The 19,509-nt window shown below is 49.8% G+C and overlaps 1 protein-coding gene across 3 annotated transcripts in view; it reads right to left on the minus strand.

Moving 5' to 3' along the window:
* Positions 1-19,509, minus strand: part of gpr137ba (G protein-coupled receptor 137Ba) — a 114,198-nt gene that overhangs the window by 30,508 nt on the left and 64,181 nt on the right. For all 3 annotated transcript variants that reach the window (XM_065007771.1, XM_065007772.1, XM_065007773.1), the window contains 2 exons: positions 10,159-10,308; positions 1,307-1,435 (listed from right to left, as the gene is read on the minus strand). In XM_065007771.1, coding sequence (XP_064863843.1) covers positions 1,307-1,435; positions 10,159-10,308 — 279 coding nt within the window. The remainder of the gene's footprint in view (positions 1-1,306; positions 1,436-10,158; positions 10,309-19,509) is intronic.

The following is a 19,509-nucleotide window of genomic DNA, read 5'->3' on the forward strand; positions in this document are numbered from 1 at the left end:
GAAACCAGCCTTTAGGCTCAGTGGATAGTACCAGGGTTAGGGGTCAAGTAAACCTATCTGTGTCCAGGAAACCAGCCTTTAGGCTCAGTGGATAGTACCAGGGTTAGGGGTCAAGTAAACCTATCTGTGTCCAGGAAACCAGCCTTTAGGCTCAGTGGATAGTACCAGGTTAGGGTCAAGTAAACCTATCTGTCCAGGAAACCAGCCTTTAGGCTCAGTGGAAATAGTACCAGGGTTAGGGGTCACAAGTAAACCTATCTGTGTCCAGGAAACCAGCCTTTAGGCTCAGTGGATAGTACCAGGGTTAGGGGTCAAGTAAACCTATCTGTGTCCAGGAAACCAGCCTTTAGGCTCAGTGGATAGTACCAGGGTTAGGGGTCAAGTAAACCTATCTGTGTCCAGGAAACCAGCCTTTAGGCTCAGTGGATAGTACCAGGGTTAGGGGTCAAGTAAACCTATCTGTGTCCAGGAAACCAGCCTTTAGGCTCAGTGGATAGTACCAGGGTTAGGGGTCAAGTAAACCTATCTGTGTCCAGGAAACCAGCCTTTAGGCTCAGTGGATTACCAGGGTTAGGGGTCAAGTAAACCTATCTGTCCAGGAAACCAGCCTTTAGGCTCAGTGGATAGTACCAGGGTTAGGGTCAGTAAACCTATCTGTGTCCAGGAAACCAGCCTTTAGGCTCAGTGGATAGTACCAGGGTTAGGGGTCAAGTAAACCTATCTGTGTCCAGGAAACCAGCCTTTAGGCTCAGTGGATAGTACCAGGGTTAGGGGTCAAGTAAACCTATCTGTGTCCAGGAAACCAGCCTTTAGGCTCAGTGGATAGTACCAGGGTTAGGGGTCAAGTATTCCAATTCCACATTTCCCTTATTGAAAAGCATTGAAGAACATTGGAATGAGAGTTTCAGTGTGCTTCCTGACTGGCATTCAGCTGTACTTGACCCCATCCCTGTATAGAACAGTTCACAGTAAACCCTCTCCTGCCATTGTGCCCTTGAGCAAAGCAGTTACAAGGAGATCAAGAAAATTGCTGTCCATCCAGGGGCCTTACACTGCTGCTTATCCTGGTCCTCTCTCTCTGTGTGTGTGTGTGTGTGTGTGTGTGTGTCTGTGTGTGTATTGGGAAAGACAGAACACGTTTTAACCAATGAACAGTAAAGTGTATTGGGAAAGGGGAAACCTACTCAGTTGAAACCATACGTGTCTTCCACATTTAACCCAACGGGGATCTGCCTAATCAACATCCATGTCATCGACACACACGCGCACACACACGCACACACACACGCACACACACACTCCTCACCTTGTCCTGGTGAGGCTGTCGGACCCTGAAGAAGTAGACAACCAGAGAGGTTGGCAGCAGCTCCCAGACAAACAGAATCACCCCAAACACAATGTACCCCGCGTCTCCCAGGGTCGACTGCAGGTCTGCCTGAGACAGCACACAGACAGGATGTAATGTTAGTCTCCCAAGGTCGACTGCAGGTCTGCCTGAGACAGCATGTAATGTTAGTCTCCCAGGGTCGACTGCAGGTCTGCCTGAGACAGCACACAGACAGGATGTAATGTTAGTCTCCCAGGGTCGACTGCAGGTCTGCCTGAGACAGCACACAGACAGGATGTAATGTTAGTCTCCCAGGGTCGACTGCAGGTCTGCCTGAGACAGCACACAGACAGGATGTAATGTTAGTCTCCCAGGGTCGACTGCAGGTCTGCCTGAGACAGCACACAGACAGGATGTAATGTTAGTCTCCCAGGGTCGACTGCAGGTCTGCCTGAGACAGCACACAGACAGGATGTAATGTTAGTCTCCCAGGGTCGACTGCAGGTCTGCCTGAGACAGCACACAGACAGGATGTAATGTTAGTCTCCCAGGGTCGACTGCAGGTCTGCCTGAGACAGCACACAGACAGGATGTAATGTTAGTCTCCCAGGGTCGACTGCAGGTCTGCCTGAGACAGCACACAGACAGGATGTAATGTTAGTATCCCAGGGTCGACTGCAGGTCTGCCTGAGACACCACACAGACAGGATGTAATGTTAGTCTCCCAGGGTCGACTGCAGGTCTGCCTGAGACAGCACACAGACAGGATGTAATGTTAGTCTCCCAGGGTCGACTGCAGGTCTGCCTGAGACAGCACACAGACAGGATGTAATGTTAGTCTCCCAGGGTCGACTGCAGGTCTGCCTGAGACAGCACACAGACAGGATGTAATGTTAGTCTCCCAGGGTCGACTGCAGGTCTGCCTGAGACAGCACACAGACAGGATGTAATGTTAGTCTCCCAGGGTCGACTGCAGGTCTGCCTGAGACAGCACACAGACAGGATGTAATGTTAGTCTCCCAGGGTCGACTGCAGGTCTGCCTGAGACAGCACACAGACAGGATGTAATGTTAGTCTCCCAGGGTCGGCCGCAGGTCTGCCTGAGACAGCACACAGACAGGATGTAATGTTAGTCTCCCAGGGTCGACCGCAGGTCTGCCTGAGACAGCACACAGACAGGATGTAATGTTAGTCTCCCAGGGTCGACTGCAGGTCTGCCTGAGACAGCACACAGACAGGATGTAATGTTAGTCTCCCAGGGTCGACTGCAGGTCTGCCTGAGACAGCACACAGACAGGATGTAATGTTAGTCTCCCAGGGTCGACTGCAGGTCTGCCTGAGACAGCACACAGACAGGATGTAATGTTAGTATCCCAGGGTCGACTGCAGGTCTGCCTGAGACACCACACAGACAGGATGTAATGTTAGTCTCCCAGGGTCGACTGCAGGTCTGCCTGAGACAGCACACAGACAGGATGTAATGTTAGTCTCCCAGGGTCGACTGCAGGTCTGCCTGAGACAGCACACAGACAGGATGTAATGTTAGTCTCCCAGGGTCGACCGCAGGTCTGCCTGAGACAGCACACAGAAAGGATGTAATGTTAGTCTCCCAGGGTCGACCGCAGGTCTGCCTGAGACAGCACACAGACAGGATGTAATGTTAGTCTCCCAGGGTCGACCGCAGGTCTGCCTGAGACAGCACACAGACAGGATGTAATGTTAGTCTCCCAGGGTCGACCGCAGGTCTGCCTGAGACAGCACACAGACAGGATGTAATGTTAGTCTCCCAGGGTCGACCGCAGGTCTGCCTGAGACAGCACACAGACAGGATGTAATGTTAGTCTCCCAGGGTCGACCGCAGGTCTGCCTGAGACAGGACACAGACAGGATGTAATGTTAGTCTCCCAGGGTCGACCGCAGGTCTGCCTGAGACAGCACACAGACAGGATGTAATGTTAGTCTCCCAGGGTCGACTGCAGGTCTGCCTGAGACAGCACACAGACAGGATGTAATGTTAGTCTCCCAGGGTCGACCGCAGGTCTGCCTGAGACAGCACACAGACAGGATGTAATGTTAGTCTCCCAGGGTCGACCGCAGGTCTGCCTGAGACAGCACACAGACAGGATGTAATGTTAGTCTCCCAGGGTCGACCGCAGGTCTGCCTGAGACAGCACACAGACAGGATGTAATGTTAGTCTCCCAGGGTCGACCGCAGGTCTGCCTGAGACAGCACACAGACAGGATGTAATGTTAGTCTCCCAGGGTCGACCGCAGGTCTGCCTGAGACAGGACACAGACAGGATGTAATGTTAGTCTCCCAGGGTCGACTGCAGGTCTGCCTGAGACAGCACACAGACAGGATGTAATGTTAGTCTCCCAGGGTCGACTGCAGGTCTGCCTGAGACAGCACACAGACAGGATGTAATGTTAGTCTCCCAGGGTCGACTGCAGGTCTGCCTGAGACACCACACAGACAGGATGTAATGTTAGTCTCCCAGGGTCGACTGCAGGTCTGCCTGAGACAGCACACAGACAGGATGTAATGTTAGTCTCCCAGGGTCGACCGCAGGTCTGCGTGAGACAGGACACAGACAGGATGTAATGTTAGTCTCCCAGGGTCGACCGCAGGTCTGCCTGAGACAGCACACAGACAGGATGTAATGTTAGTCTCCCAGGGTCGACTGCAGGTCTGCCTGAGACAGCACACAGACAGGATGTAATGTTAGTCTCCCAGGGTCGACTGCAGGTCTGCCTGAGACAGCACACAGACAGGATGTAATGTTAGTCTCCCAGGGTCGACTGCAGGTCTGCCTGAGACAGCACACAGACAGGATGTAATGTTAGTCTCCCAGGGTCGACCGCAGGTCTGCCTGAGACAGCACACAGACAGGATGTAATGTTAGTCTCCCAGGGTCGACCGCAGGTCTGCCTGAGACAGCACACAGACAGGATGTAATGTTAGTCTCCCAGGGTCGACTGCAGGTCTGCCTGAGACAGCACACAGACAGGATGTAATGTTAGTCTCCCAGGGTCGACTGCAGGTCTGCCTGAGACAGCACACAGACAGGATGTAATGTTAGTCTCCCAGGGTCGACTGCAGGTCTGCCTGAGACAGCACACAGACAGGATGTAATGTTAGTCTCCCAGGGTCGACTGCAGGTCTGCCTGAGACACCACACAGACAGGATGTAATGTTAGTCTCCCAGGGTCGACTGCAGGTCTGCCTGAGACAGCACACAGACAGGATGTAATGTTAGTCTCCCAGGGTCGACTGCAGGTCTGCCTGAGACAGCACACAGACAGGATGTAATGTTAGTCTCCCAGGGTCGACCGCAGGTCTGCCTGAGACAGCACACAGACAGGATGTAATGTTAGTCTCCCAGGGTCGACCGCAGGTCTGCCTGAGACAGCACACAGACAGGATGTAATGTTAGTCTCCCAGGGTCGACCGCAGGTCTGCCTGAGACAGCACACAGACAGGATGTAATGTTAGTCTCCCAGGGTCGACCGCAGGTCTGCCTGAGACAGCACACAGACAGGATGTAATGTTAGTCTCCCAGGGTCGACCGCAGGTCTGCCTGAGACAGGACACAGACAGGATGTAATGTTAGTCTCCCAGGGTCGACCGCAGGTCTGCCTGAGACAGCACACAGACAGGATGTAATGTTAGTCTCCCAGGGTCGACTGCAGGTCTGCCTGAGACAGCACACAGACAGGATGTAATGTTAGTCTCCCAGGGTCGACTGCAGGTCTGCCTGAGACAGCACACAGACAGGATGTAATGTTAGTCTCCCAGGGTCGACCGCAGGTCTGCCTGAGACAGCACACAGACAGGATGTAATGTTAGTCTCCCAGGGTCGACCGCAGGTCTGCCTGAGACAGCACACAGACAGGATGTAATGTTAGTCTCCCAGGGTCGACCGCAGGTCTGCCTGAGACAGCACACAGACAGGATGTAATGTTAGTCTCCCAGGGTCGACCGCAGGTCTGCCTGAGACAGGACACAGACAGGATGTAATGTTAGTCTCCCAGGGTCGACTGCAGGTCTGCCTGAGACAGCACACAGACAGGATGTAATGTTAGTCTCCCAGGGTCGACTGCAGGTCTGCCTGAGACAGCACACAGACAGGATGTAATGTTAGTCTCCCAGGGTCGACTGCAGGTCTGCCTGAGACACCACACAGACAGGATGTAATGTTAGTCTCCCAGGGTCGACTGCAGGTCTGCCTGAGACAGCACACAGAAAGGATGTAATGTTAGTCTCCCAGGGTCGACCGCAGGTCTGCCTGAGACAGGACACAGACAGGATGTAATGTTAGTCTCCCAGGGTCGACCGCAGGTCTGCCTGAGACAGCACACAGACAGGATGTAATGTTAGTCTCCCAGGGTCGACCGCAGGTCTGCCTGAGACAGCACACAGACAGGATGTAATGTTAGAGGTCTGCCTGAGACAGCACACAGACAGGATGTAATGTTAGTCTCCCAGGGTCGACCGCAGGTCTGCCTGAGACAGCACACAGACAGGATGTAATGTTAGTCTCCCAGGGTCGACTGCAGGTCTGCCTGAGACAGCACACAGAAAGGATGTAATGTTAGTCTCCCAGGGTCGACCGCAGGTCTGCCTGAGACAGGACACAGACAGGATGTAATGTTAGTCTCCCAGGGTCGACCGCAGGTCTGCCTGAGACAGCACACAGACAGGATGTAATGTTAGTCTCCCAGGGTCGACCGCAGGTCTGCCTGAGACAGCACACAGACAGGATGTAATGTTAGTCTCCCAGGGTCGACCGCAGGTCTGCCTGAGACAGCACACAGACAGGATGTAATGTTAGTCTCCCAGGGTCGACCGCAGGTCTGCCTGAGACACCACACAGACAGGATGTAATGTTAGTCTCCCAGGGTCGACTGCAGATCTGCCTGAGACACCACACAGACAGGATGTAATGTTAGAGTCTCCCAGGGTCGACTGCAGGTCTGCCTGAGACACCACACAGACAGGATGTAATGTTAGTCTCCCAGGGTCGACTGCAGGTCTGCCTGAGACACCACACAGACAGGATGTAATGTTAGTCTCCCAGGGTCGACTGCAGGTCTGCCTGAGACACCACACAGACAGGATGTAATGTTAGTCTCCCAGGGTCGACCGCAGGTCTGCCTGAGACAGGACACAGACAGGATGTAATGTTAGTCTCCCAGGGTCGACCGCAGGTCTGCCTGAGACAGGACACAGACAGGATGTAATGTTAGTCTCCCAGGGTCGACCGCAGGTCTGCCTGAGACACCACACAGACAGGATGTAATGTTAGTCTCCCAGGGTCGACTGCAGGTCTGCCTGAGACACCACACAGACAGGATGTAATGTTAGTCTCCCAGGGTCGACCGCAGGTCTGCCTGAGACACCACACAGACAGGATGTAATGTTAGTCTCCCAGGGTCGACCGCAGGTCTGCCTGAGACACCACACAGACAGGATGTAATGTTAGAGTCTCCCAGGGTCGACCGCAGGTCTGCCTGAGACAGCACACAGACAGGATGTAATGTTAGTCTCCCAGGGTCGACCGCAGGTCTGCCTGAGACAGGACACAGACAGGATGTAATGTTAGTCTCCCAGGGTCGACCGCAGGTCTGCCTGAGACAGGACACAGACAGGATGTAATGTTAGTCTCCCAGGGTCGACTGCAGGTCTGCCTGAGACACCACACAGACAGGATGTAATGTTAGAGTCTCCCAGGGTCGACTGCAGGTCTGCCTGAGACACCACACAGACAGGATGTAATGTTAGAGTCTCCCAGGGTCGACTGCAGGTCTGCCTGAGACACCACACAGACAGGATGTAATGTTAGTCTCCCAGGGTTGACTGCAGGTCTGCCTGAGACACCACACAGACAGGATGTAATGTTAGAGTATCCTGTATAAACTAAGGGCTTCCTCTATTCAGTCTGGATCCTGTGTAAACTAAGGGCTTCCTCTATTCAGTCTGGATCCTGTGTAAACTAAGGGCTTCCTCTATTCAGTCTGGATCCTGTGTAAACTAAGGGCTTCCTCTATTCAGTCTGGATCCTGTATAAACTAAGGGCTTCCTCTATTCAGTCTGGATCCTGTATAAACTAAGGGCTTCCTCTATTCAGTCTGGATCCTGTATAAACTAAGGGCTTCCTCTATTCAGTCTGGATCCTGTGTAAACTAAGGGCTTCCTCTATTCAGTCTGGATCCTGTGTAAACTAAGGGCTTCCTCTATTCAGTCTGGATCCTGTGTAAACTAAGGGCTTCCTCTATTCAGTCTGGATCCTGTATAAACTAAGGGCTTCCTCTATTCAGTCTGGATCCTGTATAAACTAAGGGCTTCCTCTATTCACAACCTCACAATTGCAGTGTTTAACATGAATTCAGTCACCGCTGACGCTGGGAACACTGCCTTTACATTTCAATCAGGCTGTAATGCTGAATTCCCAAAATACGGATTGAATTGAGCTTCAGAATATAGGAGTGCTGATCTGGCCAGGGAAGACCTGATCCTAGACCAGTACCCCTACACTGAGAGGCTTTAAGACCTGATCCTAGACTAGTACCCCTACACTGAGAGGCTTTAAGACCTGATCCTAGACCAGCATTCCTACTCAGAGAGGCTTTAAGACCTGATCCTAGACCAGCACTCCTACTCTGAGAGGCTTTAAGACCTGATCCTAGACCAGCACTCCTACTCTGAGAGGCTTTAAGACCTGATCCTAGACCAGCACTCCTACTCTGAGAGGCTTTAAGGCGTTTGGTCTAGGTTGTTGAGTAAGGTAAAGGCGATGTGGTCCTTAACTAGCCTCTCAAACTTCATGATGACTGAAGGGGACATTAATATAGCTCAGTTACCTTCCCTTTATTGGGTACAAGAATAATGGTGGCCATCTTGAAGTATGTGGGGACAGTAGACTGGGATAAGGAGAGATGTTAAAGGATGTGGGGACAACAGACTGGGACAGGGAGAGATGTTGAAGGATGTGGGGACAGTAGACTGGGACAGGGAGAGATGTTGAAGGATGTGGGGACAACAGACTGGGACAGGGAGAGATGTTGAAGGATGTGGGGACAACAGACTGGGACAGGGAGAGATGTTGAAGGATGTGGGGACAACAGACTGGGACAGGGAGAGATGTTGAAGGATGTGGGGACAGTAGACTGGGACAGGGAGAGATGTTGAAGGATGTGGGGACAACAGACTGGGACAGGGAGAGATGTTGAAGGATGTGGGGACAACAGACTGGGACAGGGAGAGATGTTGAAGGATGTGGGGACAACAGACTGGGACAGGGAGAGATGTTGAAGGATGTGGGGACAACAGACTGGGACAGGGAGAGATGTTGAAGGATGTGGGCCAGGGAGAGATGTTGAAGGATGTGGGGACAACAGACTGGGACAGGGAGAGATGTTGAAGGATGTGGGGACAACAGACTGGGACAGGGAGAGATGTTGAAGGATGTGGGGACAACAGACTGGGACAGGGAGAGATGTTGAAGGATGTGGGGACAACAGACTGGGACAAGGATGGATGTTGAAGAATGTGGGGACAGCAGACTGGGACAGGGAGAGATGTTGAAGCATGTGGGGACAGCAGACTGGGACAGGGAGAGATGTTGAAGGATGTGGGGACAACAAACTGGGACAGGGAGAGATGTTGAAGGATGTGGGGACAGCAGACTGGGACAGGGAGAGATGTTGAAGGATGTGGGGACAGCAGACTGGGACAGGGAGAGATGTTGAATGTGGGGACAACAGATTGGGACAGGGAGAGATGTTGAAGGATGTGAGGACAGCAGACTGGGACAGGGAGAGATGTTGAAGGATGTGAGGACAGCAGACTGGGACAGGGAGAGATGTTGAAGGATGTGAGGACAGCAGACTGGGACAGGGAGAGATGTTGAAGGATGTGAGGACAGCAGACTGGGACAGGGAGAGATGTTGAAGGATGTGGGGACAGCAGACTGGGACAGGGAGAGATGTTGAAGGATGTGGGGACAGCAGACTGGGACAGGGAGAGATGTTGAAGGATGTGAGGACAGCAGACTGGGACAGGGAGAGATGTTGAAGGATGTGGGGACAGCAGACTGGGACAGGGAGAGATGTTGAAGGATGTGAGGACAGCAGACTGGGACAGGGAGATATGTTGAAGGATGTGGGGACAGCAGACTGGGACAGGGAGAGATGTTGAAGGATGTGAGGACAGCAGACTGGGACAGGGAGAGATGTTGAAGGATGTGGGGACAGCAGACTGGGACAGGGAGAGATGTTGAAGGATGTGGGGACAGCAAACTGGGACAGATGTTGAAGGATGTGGGGACAGCAGACTGGGACAGGGAGAGATGTTGAAGGATGTGAGGACAGCAGACTGGGACAGGGAGAGATGTTGAAGGATGTGGGGACAGCAGACTGGGACAGGGAGAGATGTTGAAGGATGTGGGGACAGCAGACTGGGACAGATGTTGAAGGATGTGGGGACAACAGACTGGGACAGGGAGAGATGTTGAAGGATGTGAGGACAGGGATCTGTCCGTAAAGCTGCTCTGCACCTGTTCTGAGGACGAGAGCGAGGGTTAACACGCTTAAATGACTTAGTCACCTCTTATCCAGAGCGACTTACATGAGCAACTAGGGTTAAGTGCCTTGCTCAAGGGCACATCAACAGATTTTTCATGTGTTCTGCTCGCGGATACAAACCAACGTCCTTTCAGTTATTAACCACTAGACTTCCTTCAACCTTGAGTAGAGGAATTATGTGTGTCGTGACAAAAATGTGCATCTTTTTGGTCCCCAGGACCAGGAAAGACACTGGCGTACAGTATTACCTGGTCAGATACATTGTACCAGTCGTAGTCGAAGGAGTTGATGCTCTTAACGTTGGTGAGGGCCAGAACCAGCAGGTTGTAGCAAGCTCTGGATGTGTACAGCAGGGTGACTGTGGCTCCTATCGCTGTCACCTGGCACAATGAGGTTCCCTGGGAAATAAAACACACTGTCTCAGATAGCAATAGTTGTAGCTTTGTGTGAATCATAGAACCTGTTTGTGCTGTCCTGCCATCTCCTATGTCTTTATAGAGCATGTCAGGTCTTCTGGTCCCAGATCTGTTTGTCCTGACATCTCCTATGTCTTTATAGAGCATGTCAGGTCGTCTGGTCCCAGATCTGTTTGTGCTGTCCTGCCATCTCCTATGTCTTTATAGAGCATGTCAGGTCTTCTGGTCCCAGATCTGTTTGTCCTGACATCTCCTATGTCTTTATAGAGCATGTCAGGTCTTCTGGTCCCAGATCTGTTTGTGCTGTCCTGCCATCTCCTATGTCTTTATAGAGCATGTCAGGTCGTCTGGTCCCAGATCTGTTTGTCCTGACATCTCCTATGTCTTTATAGAGCATGTCAGGTCTTCTGGTCCCAGATCTGTTTGTCCTGACATCTCCTATGTCTTTATAGAGCATGTCAGGTCGTCTGGTCCCAGATCTGTTTGTGCTGACATCTCCTATGTCTTTATAGAGCATGTCAGGTCGTCTGGTCCCAGATCTGTTTGTGCTGACATCTCCTATGTCTTTATAGAGCATGTCAGGTCATCTGGTCCCAGATCTGTTTGTCCTGCCATCTCCTATGTCTTTATAGAGCATGTCAGGTCTTCTGGTCCCAGATCTGTTTGTGCTGCCATCTCCTATGTCTTTATAGAGCATGTCAGGTCTTCTGGTCCCAGATCTGTTTGTCCTGCCATCTCCTATGTCTTTATAGAGCATGTCAGGTCGTCTGGTCCCAGATCAGTTTGTCCTGACATCTCCTATGTCTTTATAGAGCATGTCAGGTCGTCTGGTCCCAGATCTGTTTGTGCTGTCCTGACATCTCCTATGTCTTTATAGAGCATGTCAGGTCGTCTGGTCCCAGATCTGTTTGTGCTGTCCTGACATCTCCTATGTCTTTATAGAGCATGTCAGGTCGTCTGGTCCCAGATCTGTTTGTCCTGTCATCTCCTATGTCTTTATAGAGCATGTCAGGTCTTCTGGTCCCAGATCTGTTTGTGCTGCCATCTCCTATGTCTTTATAGAGCATGTCAGGTCTTCTGGTCCCAGATCTGTTTGTCCTGCCATCTCCTATGTCTTTATAGAGCATGTCAGGTCGTCTGGTCCCAGATCAGTTTGTCCTGACATCTCCTATGTCTTTATAGAGCATGTCAGGTCGTCTGGTCCCAGATCTGTTTGTGCTGTCCTGACATCTCCTATGTCTTTATAGAGCATGTCAGGTCGTCTGGTCCCAGATCTGTTTGTGCTGTCCTGACATCTCCTATGTCTTTATAGAGCATGTCAGGTCGTCTGGTCCCAGATCTGTTTGTCCTGACATCTCCTATGTCTTTATAGAGCATGTCAGGTCGCCTGGTCCCAGATCTGTTTGTCCTGACATCTCCTATGTCTTTATAGAGCATGTCAGGTCATCTGGTCCCAGATCTGTTTGTGCTGTCCTGCCATCTCCTATGTCTTTATAGAGCATGTCAGGTCGTCTGGTCCCAGATCTGTTTGTGCTGTCCTGACATCTCCTATGTCTTTATAGAGCATGTCAGGTCGTCTGGTCCCAGATCTGTTTGTCCTGACATCTCCTATGTCTTTATAGAGCATGTCAGGTCATCTGGTCCCAGATCTGTTTGTGCTGTCCTGACATCTCCTATGTCTTTATAGAGCATGTCAGGTCGTCTGGTCCCAGATCTGTTTGTCCTGACATCTCCTATGTCTTTATAGAGCATGTCAGGTCTTCTGGTCCCAGATCTGTTTGTCCTGACATCTCCTATGTCTTTATAGAGCATGTCAGGTCGTCTGGTCCCAGATCTGTTTGTGCTGTCCTGACATCTCCTATGTCTTTATAGAGCATGTCAGGTCGTCTGGTCCCAGATCTGTTTGTCCTGACATCTCCCATGTCTTTATAGAGCATGTCAGGTCTTCTGGTCCCAGATCTGTTTGTGCTGTCCTGACATCTCCTATGTCTTTATAGAGCATGTCAGGTCATCTGGTCCCAGATCTGTTTGTGCTGTCCTGACATCTCCTATGTCTTTATAGAGCATGTCAGGTCGTCTGGTCCCAGATCTGTTTGTCCTGACATCTCCTATGTCTTTATAGAGCATGTCAGGTCGTCTGGTCCCAGATCTGTTTGTCCTGACATCTCCTATGTCTTTATAGAGCATGTCAGGTCATCTGGTCCCAGATCTGTTTGTGCTGTCCTGACATCTCCTATGTCTTTATAGAGCATGTCAGGTCATCTGGTCCCAGATCTGTTTGTGCTGTCCTGACATCTCCTATGTCTTTATAGAGCATGTCAGGTCGTCTGGTCCCAGATCTGTTTGTCCTGACACCTCCTATGTCTTTATAGAGCATGTCAGGTCATCTGGTCCCAGATCTGTTTGTGCTGTCCTGACATCTCCTATGTCTTTATAGAGCATGTCAGGTCATCTGGTCCCAGATCTGTTTGTCCTGACATCTCCTATGTCTTTATAGAGCATGTCAGGTCATCTGGTCCCAGATCTGTTTGTGCTGTCCTGACATCTCCTATGTCTTTATAGAGCATGTCAGGTCTTCTGGTCCCAGGTCTGTTTGTGCTGTCCTGACATCTCCTATGTCTTTATAGAGCATGTCAGGTCGTCTGGTCCCAGATCTGTTTGTCCTGCCATCTCCTATGTCTTTATAGAGCATGTCAGGTCATCTGGTCCCAGATCTGTTTGTCATGCCATCTCCTATGTCTTTATAGAGCATGTCAGGTCTTCTGGTCCCAGATCTGTTTGTCCTGACATCTCCTATGTCTTTATAGAGCATGTCAGGTCGTCTGGTCCCAGATCTGTTTGTGCTGTCCTGACATCTCCTATGTCTTTATAGAGCATGTCAGGTCGTCTGGTCCCAGATCTGTTTGTCCTGACATCTCCTATGTCTTTATAGAGCATGTCAGGTCTTCTGGTCCCAGATCTGTTTGTCCTGACATCTCCTATGTCTTTATAGAGCATGTCAGGTCATCTGGTCCTAGATCTGTTTGTCCTGACATCTCCTATGTCTTTATAGAGCATGTCAGGTCTTCTGGTCCCAGATCTGTTTGTCCTGACATCTCCTATGTCTTTATAGAGCATGTCAGGTCGTCTGGTCCCAGATCTGTTTGTCCTGACATCTCCTATGTCTTTATAGAGCATGTCAGGTCTTCTGGTCCCAGATCTGTTTGTCCTGACATCTCCTATGTCTTTATAGAGCATGTCAGGTCGTCTGGTCCCAGATCTGTTTGTCCTGCCATCTCCTATGTCTTTATAGAGCATGTCAGGTCATCTGGTCCCAGATCTGTTTGTCCTGACATCTCCTATGTCTTTATAGAGCATGTCAGGTCATCTGGTCCCAGATCTGTTTGTGCTGTCCTGACATCTCCTATGTCTTTATAGAGCATGTCAGGTCGTCTGGTCCCAGATCTGTTTGTGCTGTCCTGACATCTCCTATGTCTTTATAGAGCATGTCAGGTCGTCTGGTCCCAGATCTGTTTGTCCTGACATCTCCTATGTCTTTATAGAGCATGTCAGGTCGTCTGGTCCCAGATCTGTTTGTCCTGACATCTCCTATGTCTTTATAGAGCATGTCAGGTCTTCTGGTCCCAGATCTGTTTGTCCTGACATCTCCTATGTCTTTATAGAGCATGTCAGGTCATCTGGTCCCAGATCTGTTTGTCCTGACATCTCCTATGTCTTTATAGAGCATGTCAGGTCGTCTGGTCCCAGATCTGTTTGTCCTGACATCTCCTATGTCTTTATAGAGCATGTCAGGTCATCTGGTCCCAGATCTGTTTGTGCTGTCCTGACATCTCCTATGTCTTTATAGAGCATGTCAGGTCTTCTGGTCCCAGATCTGTTTGTCCTGACATCTCCTATGTCTTTATAGAGCATGTCAGGTCATCTGGTCCCAGATCTGTTTGTCCTGACATCTCCTATGTCTTTATAGAGCATGTCAGGTCGTCTGGTCCCAGATCTGTTTGTCCTGACATCTCCTATGTCTTTATAGAGCATGTCAGGTCGTCTGGTCCCAGATCTGTTTGTCCTGCCATCTCCTATGTCTTTATAGAGCATGTCAGGTCTTCTGGTCCCAGATCTGTTTGTGCTGTCCTGCCATCTCCTATGTCCTTATAGAGCATGTCAGGTCGTCTGGTCCCAGATCTGTTTGTCCTGACATCTCCTATGTCTTTATAGAGCATGTCAGGTCGTCTGGTCCCAGATCTGTTTGTGCTGTCCTGACATCTCCTATGTCTTTATAGAGCATGTCAGGTCGTCTGGTCCCAGATCTGTTTGTCCTGCCATCTCCTATGTCTTTATAGAGCATGTCAGGTCGTCTGGTCCCAGATCTGTTTGTGCTGTCCTGACATCTCCTATGTCTTTATAGAGCATGTCAGGTCGTCTGGTCCCAGATCTGTTTGTCCTGACATCTCCTATGTCTTTATAGAGCATGTCAGGTCTTCTGGTCCCTGATCTGTTTGTCCTGACATCTCCTATGTCTTTATAGAGCATGTCAGGTCATCTGGTCCCAGATCTGTTTGTCCTGACATCTCCTATGTCTTTATAGAGCATGTCAGGTCGTCTGGTCCCAGATCTGTTTGTCCTGACATCTCCTATGTCTTTATAGAGCATGTCAGGTCTTCTGGTCCCAGATCTGTTTGTGCTGTCCTGACATCTCCTATGTCTTTATAGAGCATGTCAGGTCGTCTGGTCCCAGATCTGTTTGTCCTGACATCTCCTATGTCTTTATAGAGCATGTCAGGTCATCTGGTCCCAGATCTGTTTGTCCTGACATCTCCTATGTCTTTATAGAGCATGTCAGGTCGTCTGGTCCCAGATCTGTTTGTCCTGCCATCTCCTATGTCTTTATAGAGCATGTCAGGTCTTCTGGTCCCAGATCTGTTTGTGCTGTCCTGCAATCTCCTATGTCTTTATAGAGCATGTCAGGTCTTCTGGTCCCAGATCTGTTTGTCCTGACATCTCCTATGTCTTTATAGAGCATGTCAGGTCTTCTGGTCCCAGATCTGTTTGTCCTGACATCTCCTATGTCTTTATAGAGCATGTCAGGTCGTCTGGTCCCAGATCTGTTTGTGCTGTCCTGACATCTCCTATGTCTTTATAGAGCATGTCAGGTCATCTGGTCCCAGATCTGTTTGTGCTGTCCTGACATCTCCTATGTCTTTATAGAGCATGTCAGGTCGTCTGGTCCCAGATCTGTTTGTGCTGTCCTGACATCTCCTATGTCTTTATAGAGCATGTCAGGTCGTCTGGTCCCAGATCTGTTTGTCCTGCCATCTCCTATGTCTTTATAGAGCATGTCAGGTCTTCTGGTCCCAGATCTGTTTGTGCTGTCCTGCCATCTCCTATGTCCTTATAGAGCATGTCAGGTCGTCTGGTCCCAGATCTGTTTGTCCTGACATCTCCTATGTCTTTATAGAGCATGTCAGGTCGTCTGGTCCCAGATCTGTTTGTGCTGTCCTGACATCTCCTATGTCTTTATAGAGCATGTCAGGTCGTCTGGTCCCAGATCTGTTTGTCCTGCCATCTCCTATGTCTTTATAGAGCATGTCAGGTCGTCTGGTCCCAGATCTGTTTGTGCTGTCCTGACATCTCCTATGTCTTTATAGAGCATGTCAGGTCGTCTGGTCCCAGATCTGTTTGTCCTGACATCTCCTATGTCTTTATAGAGCATGTCAGGTCTTCTGGTCCCTGATCTGTTTGTCCTGACATCTCCTATGTCTTTATAGAGCATGTCAGGTCATCTGGTCCCAGATCTGTTTGTCCTGACATCTCCTATGTCTTTATAGAGCATGTCAGGTCGTCTGGTCCCAGATCTGTTTGTCCTGACATCTCCTATGTCTTTATAGAGCATGTCAGGTCTTCTGGTCCCAGATCTGTTTGTGCTGTCCTGACATCTCCTATGTCTTTATAGAGCATGTCAGGTCGTCTGGTCCCAGATCTGTTTGTCCTGACATCTCCTATGTCTTTATAGAGCATGTCAGGTCATCTGGTCCCAGATCTGTTTGTCCTGACATCTCCTATGTCTTTATAGAGCATGTCAGGTCGTCTGGTCCCAGATCTGTTTGTCCTGCCATCTCCTATGTCTTTATAGAGCATGTCAGGTCTTCTGGTCCCAGATCTGTTTGTGCTGTCCTGACATCTCCTATGTCTTTATAGAGCATGTCAGGTCGTCTGGTCCCAGATCTGTTTGTGCTGTCCTGACATCTCCTATGTCTTTATAGAGCATGTCAGGTCGTCTGGTCCCAGATCTGTTTGTCCTGCCATCTCCTATGTCTTTATAGAGCATGTCAGGTCTTCTGGTCCCAGATCTGTTTGTGCTGTCCTGCAATCTCCTATGTCTTTATAGAGCATGTCAGGTCTTCTGGTCCCAGATCTGTTTGTCCTGACATCTCCTATGTCTTTATAGAGCATGTCAGGTCTTCTGGTCCCAGATCTGTTTGTCCTGACATCTCCTATGTCTTTATAGAGCATGTCAGGTCGTCTGGTCCCAGATCTGTTTGTGCTGTCCTGACATCTCCTATGTCTTTATAGAGCATGTCAGGTCATCTGGTCCCAGATCTGTTTGTGCTGTCCTGACATCTCCTATGTCTTTTTAGAGCATGTCAGGTCGTCTGGTCCCAGATCTGTTTGTGCTGTCCTGACATCTCCTATGTCTTTATAGAGCATGTCAGGTCGTCTGGTCCCAGATCTGTTTGTCCTGCCATCTCCTATGTCTTTATAGAGCATGTCAGGTCGTCTGGTCCCAGATCTGTTTGTCCTGACATCTCCTATGTCTTTATAGAGCATGTCAGGTCGTCTGGTCCCAGATCTGTTTGTCCTGACATCTCCTATGTCTTTATAGAGCATGTCAGGTCTTCTGGTCCCAGATCTGTTTGTCCTGACATCTCCTATGTCTTTATAGAGCACGTCAGGTCGTCTGGTCCCAGATCTGTTTGTGCTGTCCTGCCATCTCCTATGTCTTTATAGAGCATGTCAGGTCGTCTGGTCCCAGATCTGTTTGTCCTGTCCTGACATCTCCTATGTCTTTATAGAGCATGTCAGGTCATCTGGTCCCAGATCTGTTTGTCCTGACATCTCCTATGTCTTTATAGAGCATGTCAGGTCGTCTGGTCCCAGATCTGTTTGTCCTGACATCTCCTATGTCTTTATAGAGCATGTCAGGTCTTCTGGTCCCAGATCTGTCTGTGCTGTCCTGACATCTCCTATGTCCTTATAGAGCATGTCAGGTCGTCTGGTCCCAGATCTGTTTGTCCTGACATCTCCTATGTCTTTATAGAGCATGTCAGGTCATCTGGTCCCAGATCTGTTTGTCCTGACATCTCCTATGTCTTTATAGAGCATGTCAGGTCGTCTGGTCCCAGATCTGTTTGTCCTGACATCTCCTATGTCTTTATAGAGCATGTCAGGTCGTCTGGTCCCAGATCTGTTTGTCCTGCCATCTCCTATGTCTTTATAGAGCATGTCAGGTCTTCTGGTCCCAGATCTGTTTGTGCTGTCCTGCCATCTCCTATGTCCTTATAGAGCATGTCAGGTCGTATGGTCCCAGATCTGTTTGTCCTGACATCTCCTATGTCTTTATAGAGCATGTCAGGTCGTCTGGTCCCAGATCTGTTTGTGCTGTCCTGACATCTCCTATGTCTTTATAGAGCATGTCAGGTCGTCTGGTCCCAGATCTGTTTGTCCTGCCATCTCCTATGTCTTTATAGAGCATGTCAGGTCGTCTGGTCCCAGATCTGTTTGTGCTGTCCTGACATCTCCTATGTCTTTATAGAGCATGTCAGGTCGTCTGGTCCCAGATCTGTTTGTCCTGACATCTCCTATGTCTTTATAGAGCATGTCAGGTCTTCTGGTCCCTGATCTGTTTGTCCTGACATCTCCTATGTCTTTATAGAGCATGTCAGGTCATCTGGTCCCAGATCTGTTTGTCCTGACATCTCCTATGTCTTTATAGAGCATGTCAGGTCTTCTGGTCCCAGATCTGTTTGTCCTGACATCTCCTATGTCTTTATAGAGCATGTCAGGTCTTCTGGTCCCAGATCTGTTTGTCCTGACATCTCCTATGTCTTTATAGAGCATGTCAGGTCGTCTGGTCCCAGATCTGTTTGTGCTGTCCTGACATCTCCTATGTTTTTATAGAGCATGTCAGGTCGTCTGGTCCCAGATCTGTTTGTGCTGTCCTGACATCTCCTATGTCTTTATAGAGCATGTCAGGTCGTCTGGTCCCAGATCTGTTTGTCCTGCCATCTCCTATGTCTTTATAGAGCATGTCAGGTCGTCTGGTCCCAGATCTGTTTGTCCTGACATCTCCTATGTCTTTATAGAGCATGTCAGGTCGTCTGGTCCCAGATCTGTTTGTCCTGACATCTCCTATGTCTTTATAGAGCATGTCAGGTCTTCTGGTCCCAGATCTGTTTGTCCTGACATCTCCTATGTCTTTATAGAGCATGTCAGGTCGTCTGGTCCCAGATCTGTTTGTGCTGTCCTGACATCTCCTATGTCTTTATAGAGCATGTCAGGTCATCTGGTCCCAGATCTGTTTGTGCTGTCCTGACATCTCCTATGTCTTTATAGAGCACGTCAGGTCGTCTGGTCCCAGATCTGTTTGTGCTGTCCTGCCATCTCCTATGTCTTTATAGAGCATGTCAGGTCGTCTGGTCCCAGATCTGTTTGTCCTGACATCTCCTATGTCTTTATAGAGCATGTCAGGTCTTCTGGTCCCAGATCTGTTTGTGCTGTCCTGCCATCTCCTATGTCTTTATAGAGCATGTCAGGTCATCTGGTCCCAGATCTGTTTGTCCTGACATCTCCTATGTCTTTATAGAGCATGTCAGGTCGTCTGGTCCCAGATCTGTTTGTCCTGACATCTCCTATGTCTTTATAGAGCATGTCAGGTCTTCTGGTCCCAGATCTGTTTGTGCTGTCCTGACATCTCCTATGTCTTTATAGAGCATGTCAGGTCGTCTGGTCCCAGATCTGTTTGTCCTGACATCTCCTATGTCTTTATAGAGCATGTCAGGTCTTCTGGTCCCAGATCTGTTTGTGCTGTCCTGACATCTCCTATGTCTTTATAGAGCATGTCAGGTCGTCTGGTCCCAGATCTGTTTGTCCTGACATCTCCTATGTCTTTATAGAGCATGTCAGGTCGTC

Source organism: Oncorhynchus nerka, linkage group LG23, assembly GCF_034236695.1.
Source record: "Oncorhynchus nerka isolate Pitt River linkage group LG23, Oner_Uvic_2.0, whole genome shotgun sequence".
NCBI lineage: Eukaryota > Metazoa > Chordata > Actinopteri > Salmoniformes > Salmonidae > Oncorhynchus > Oncorhynchus nerka.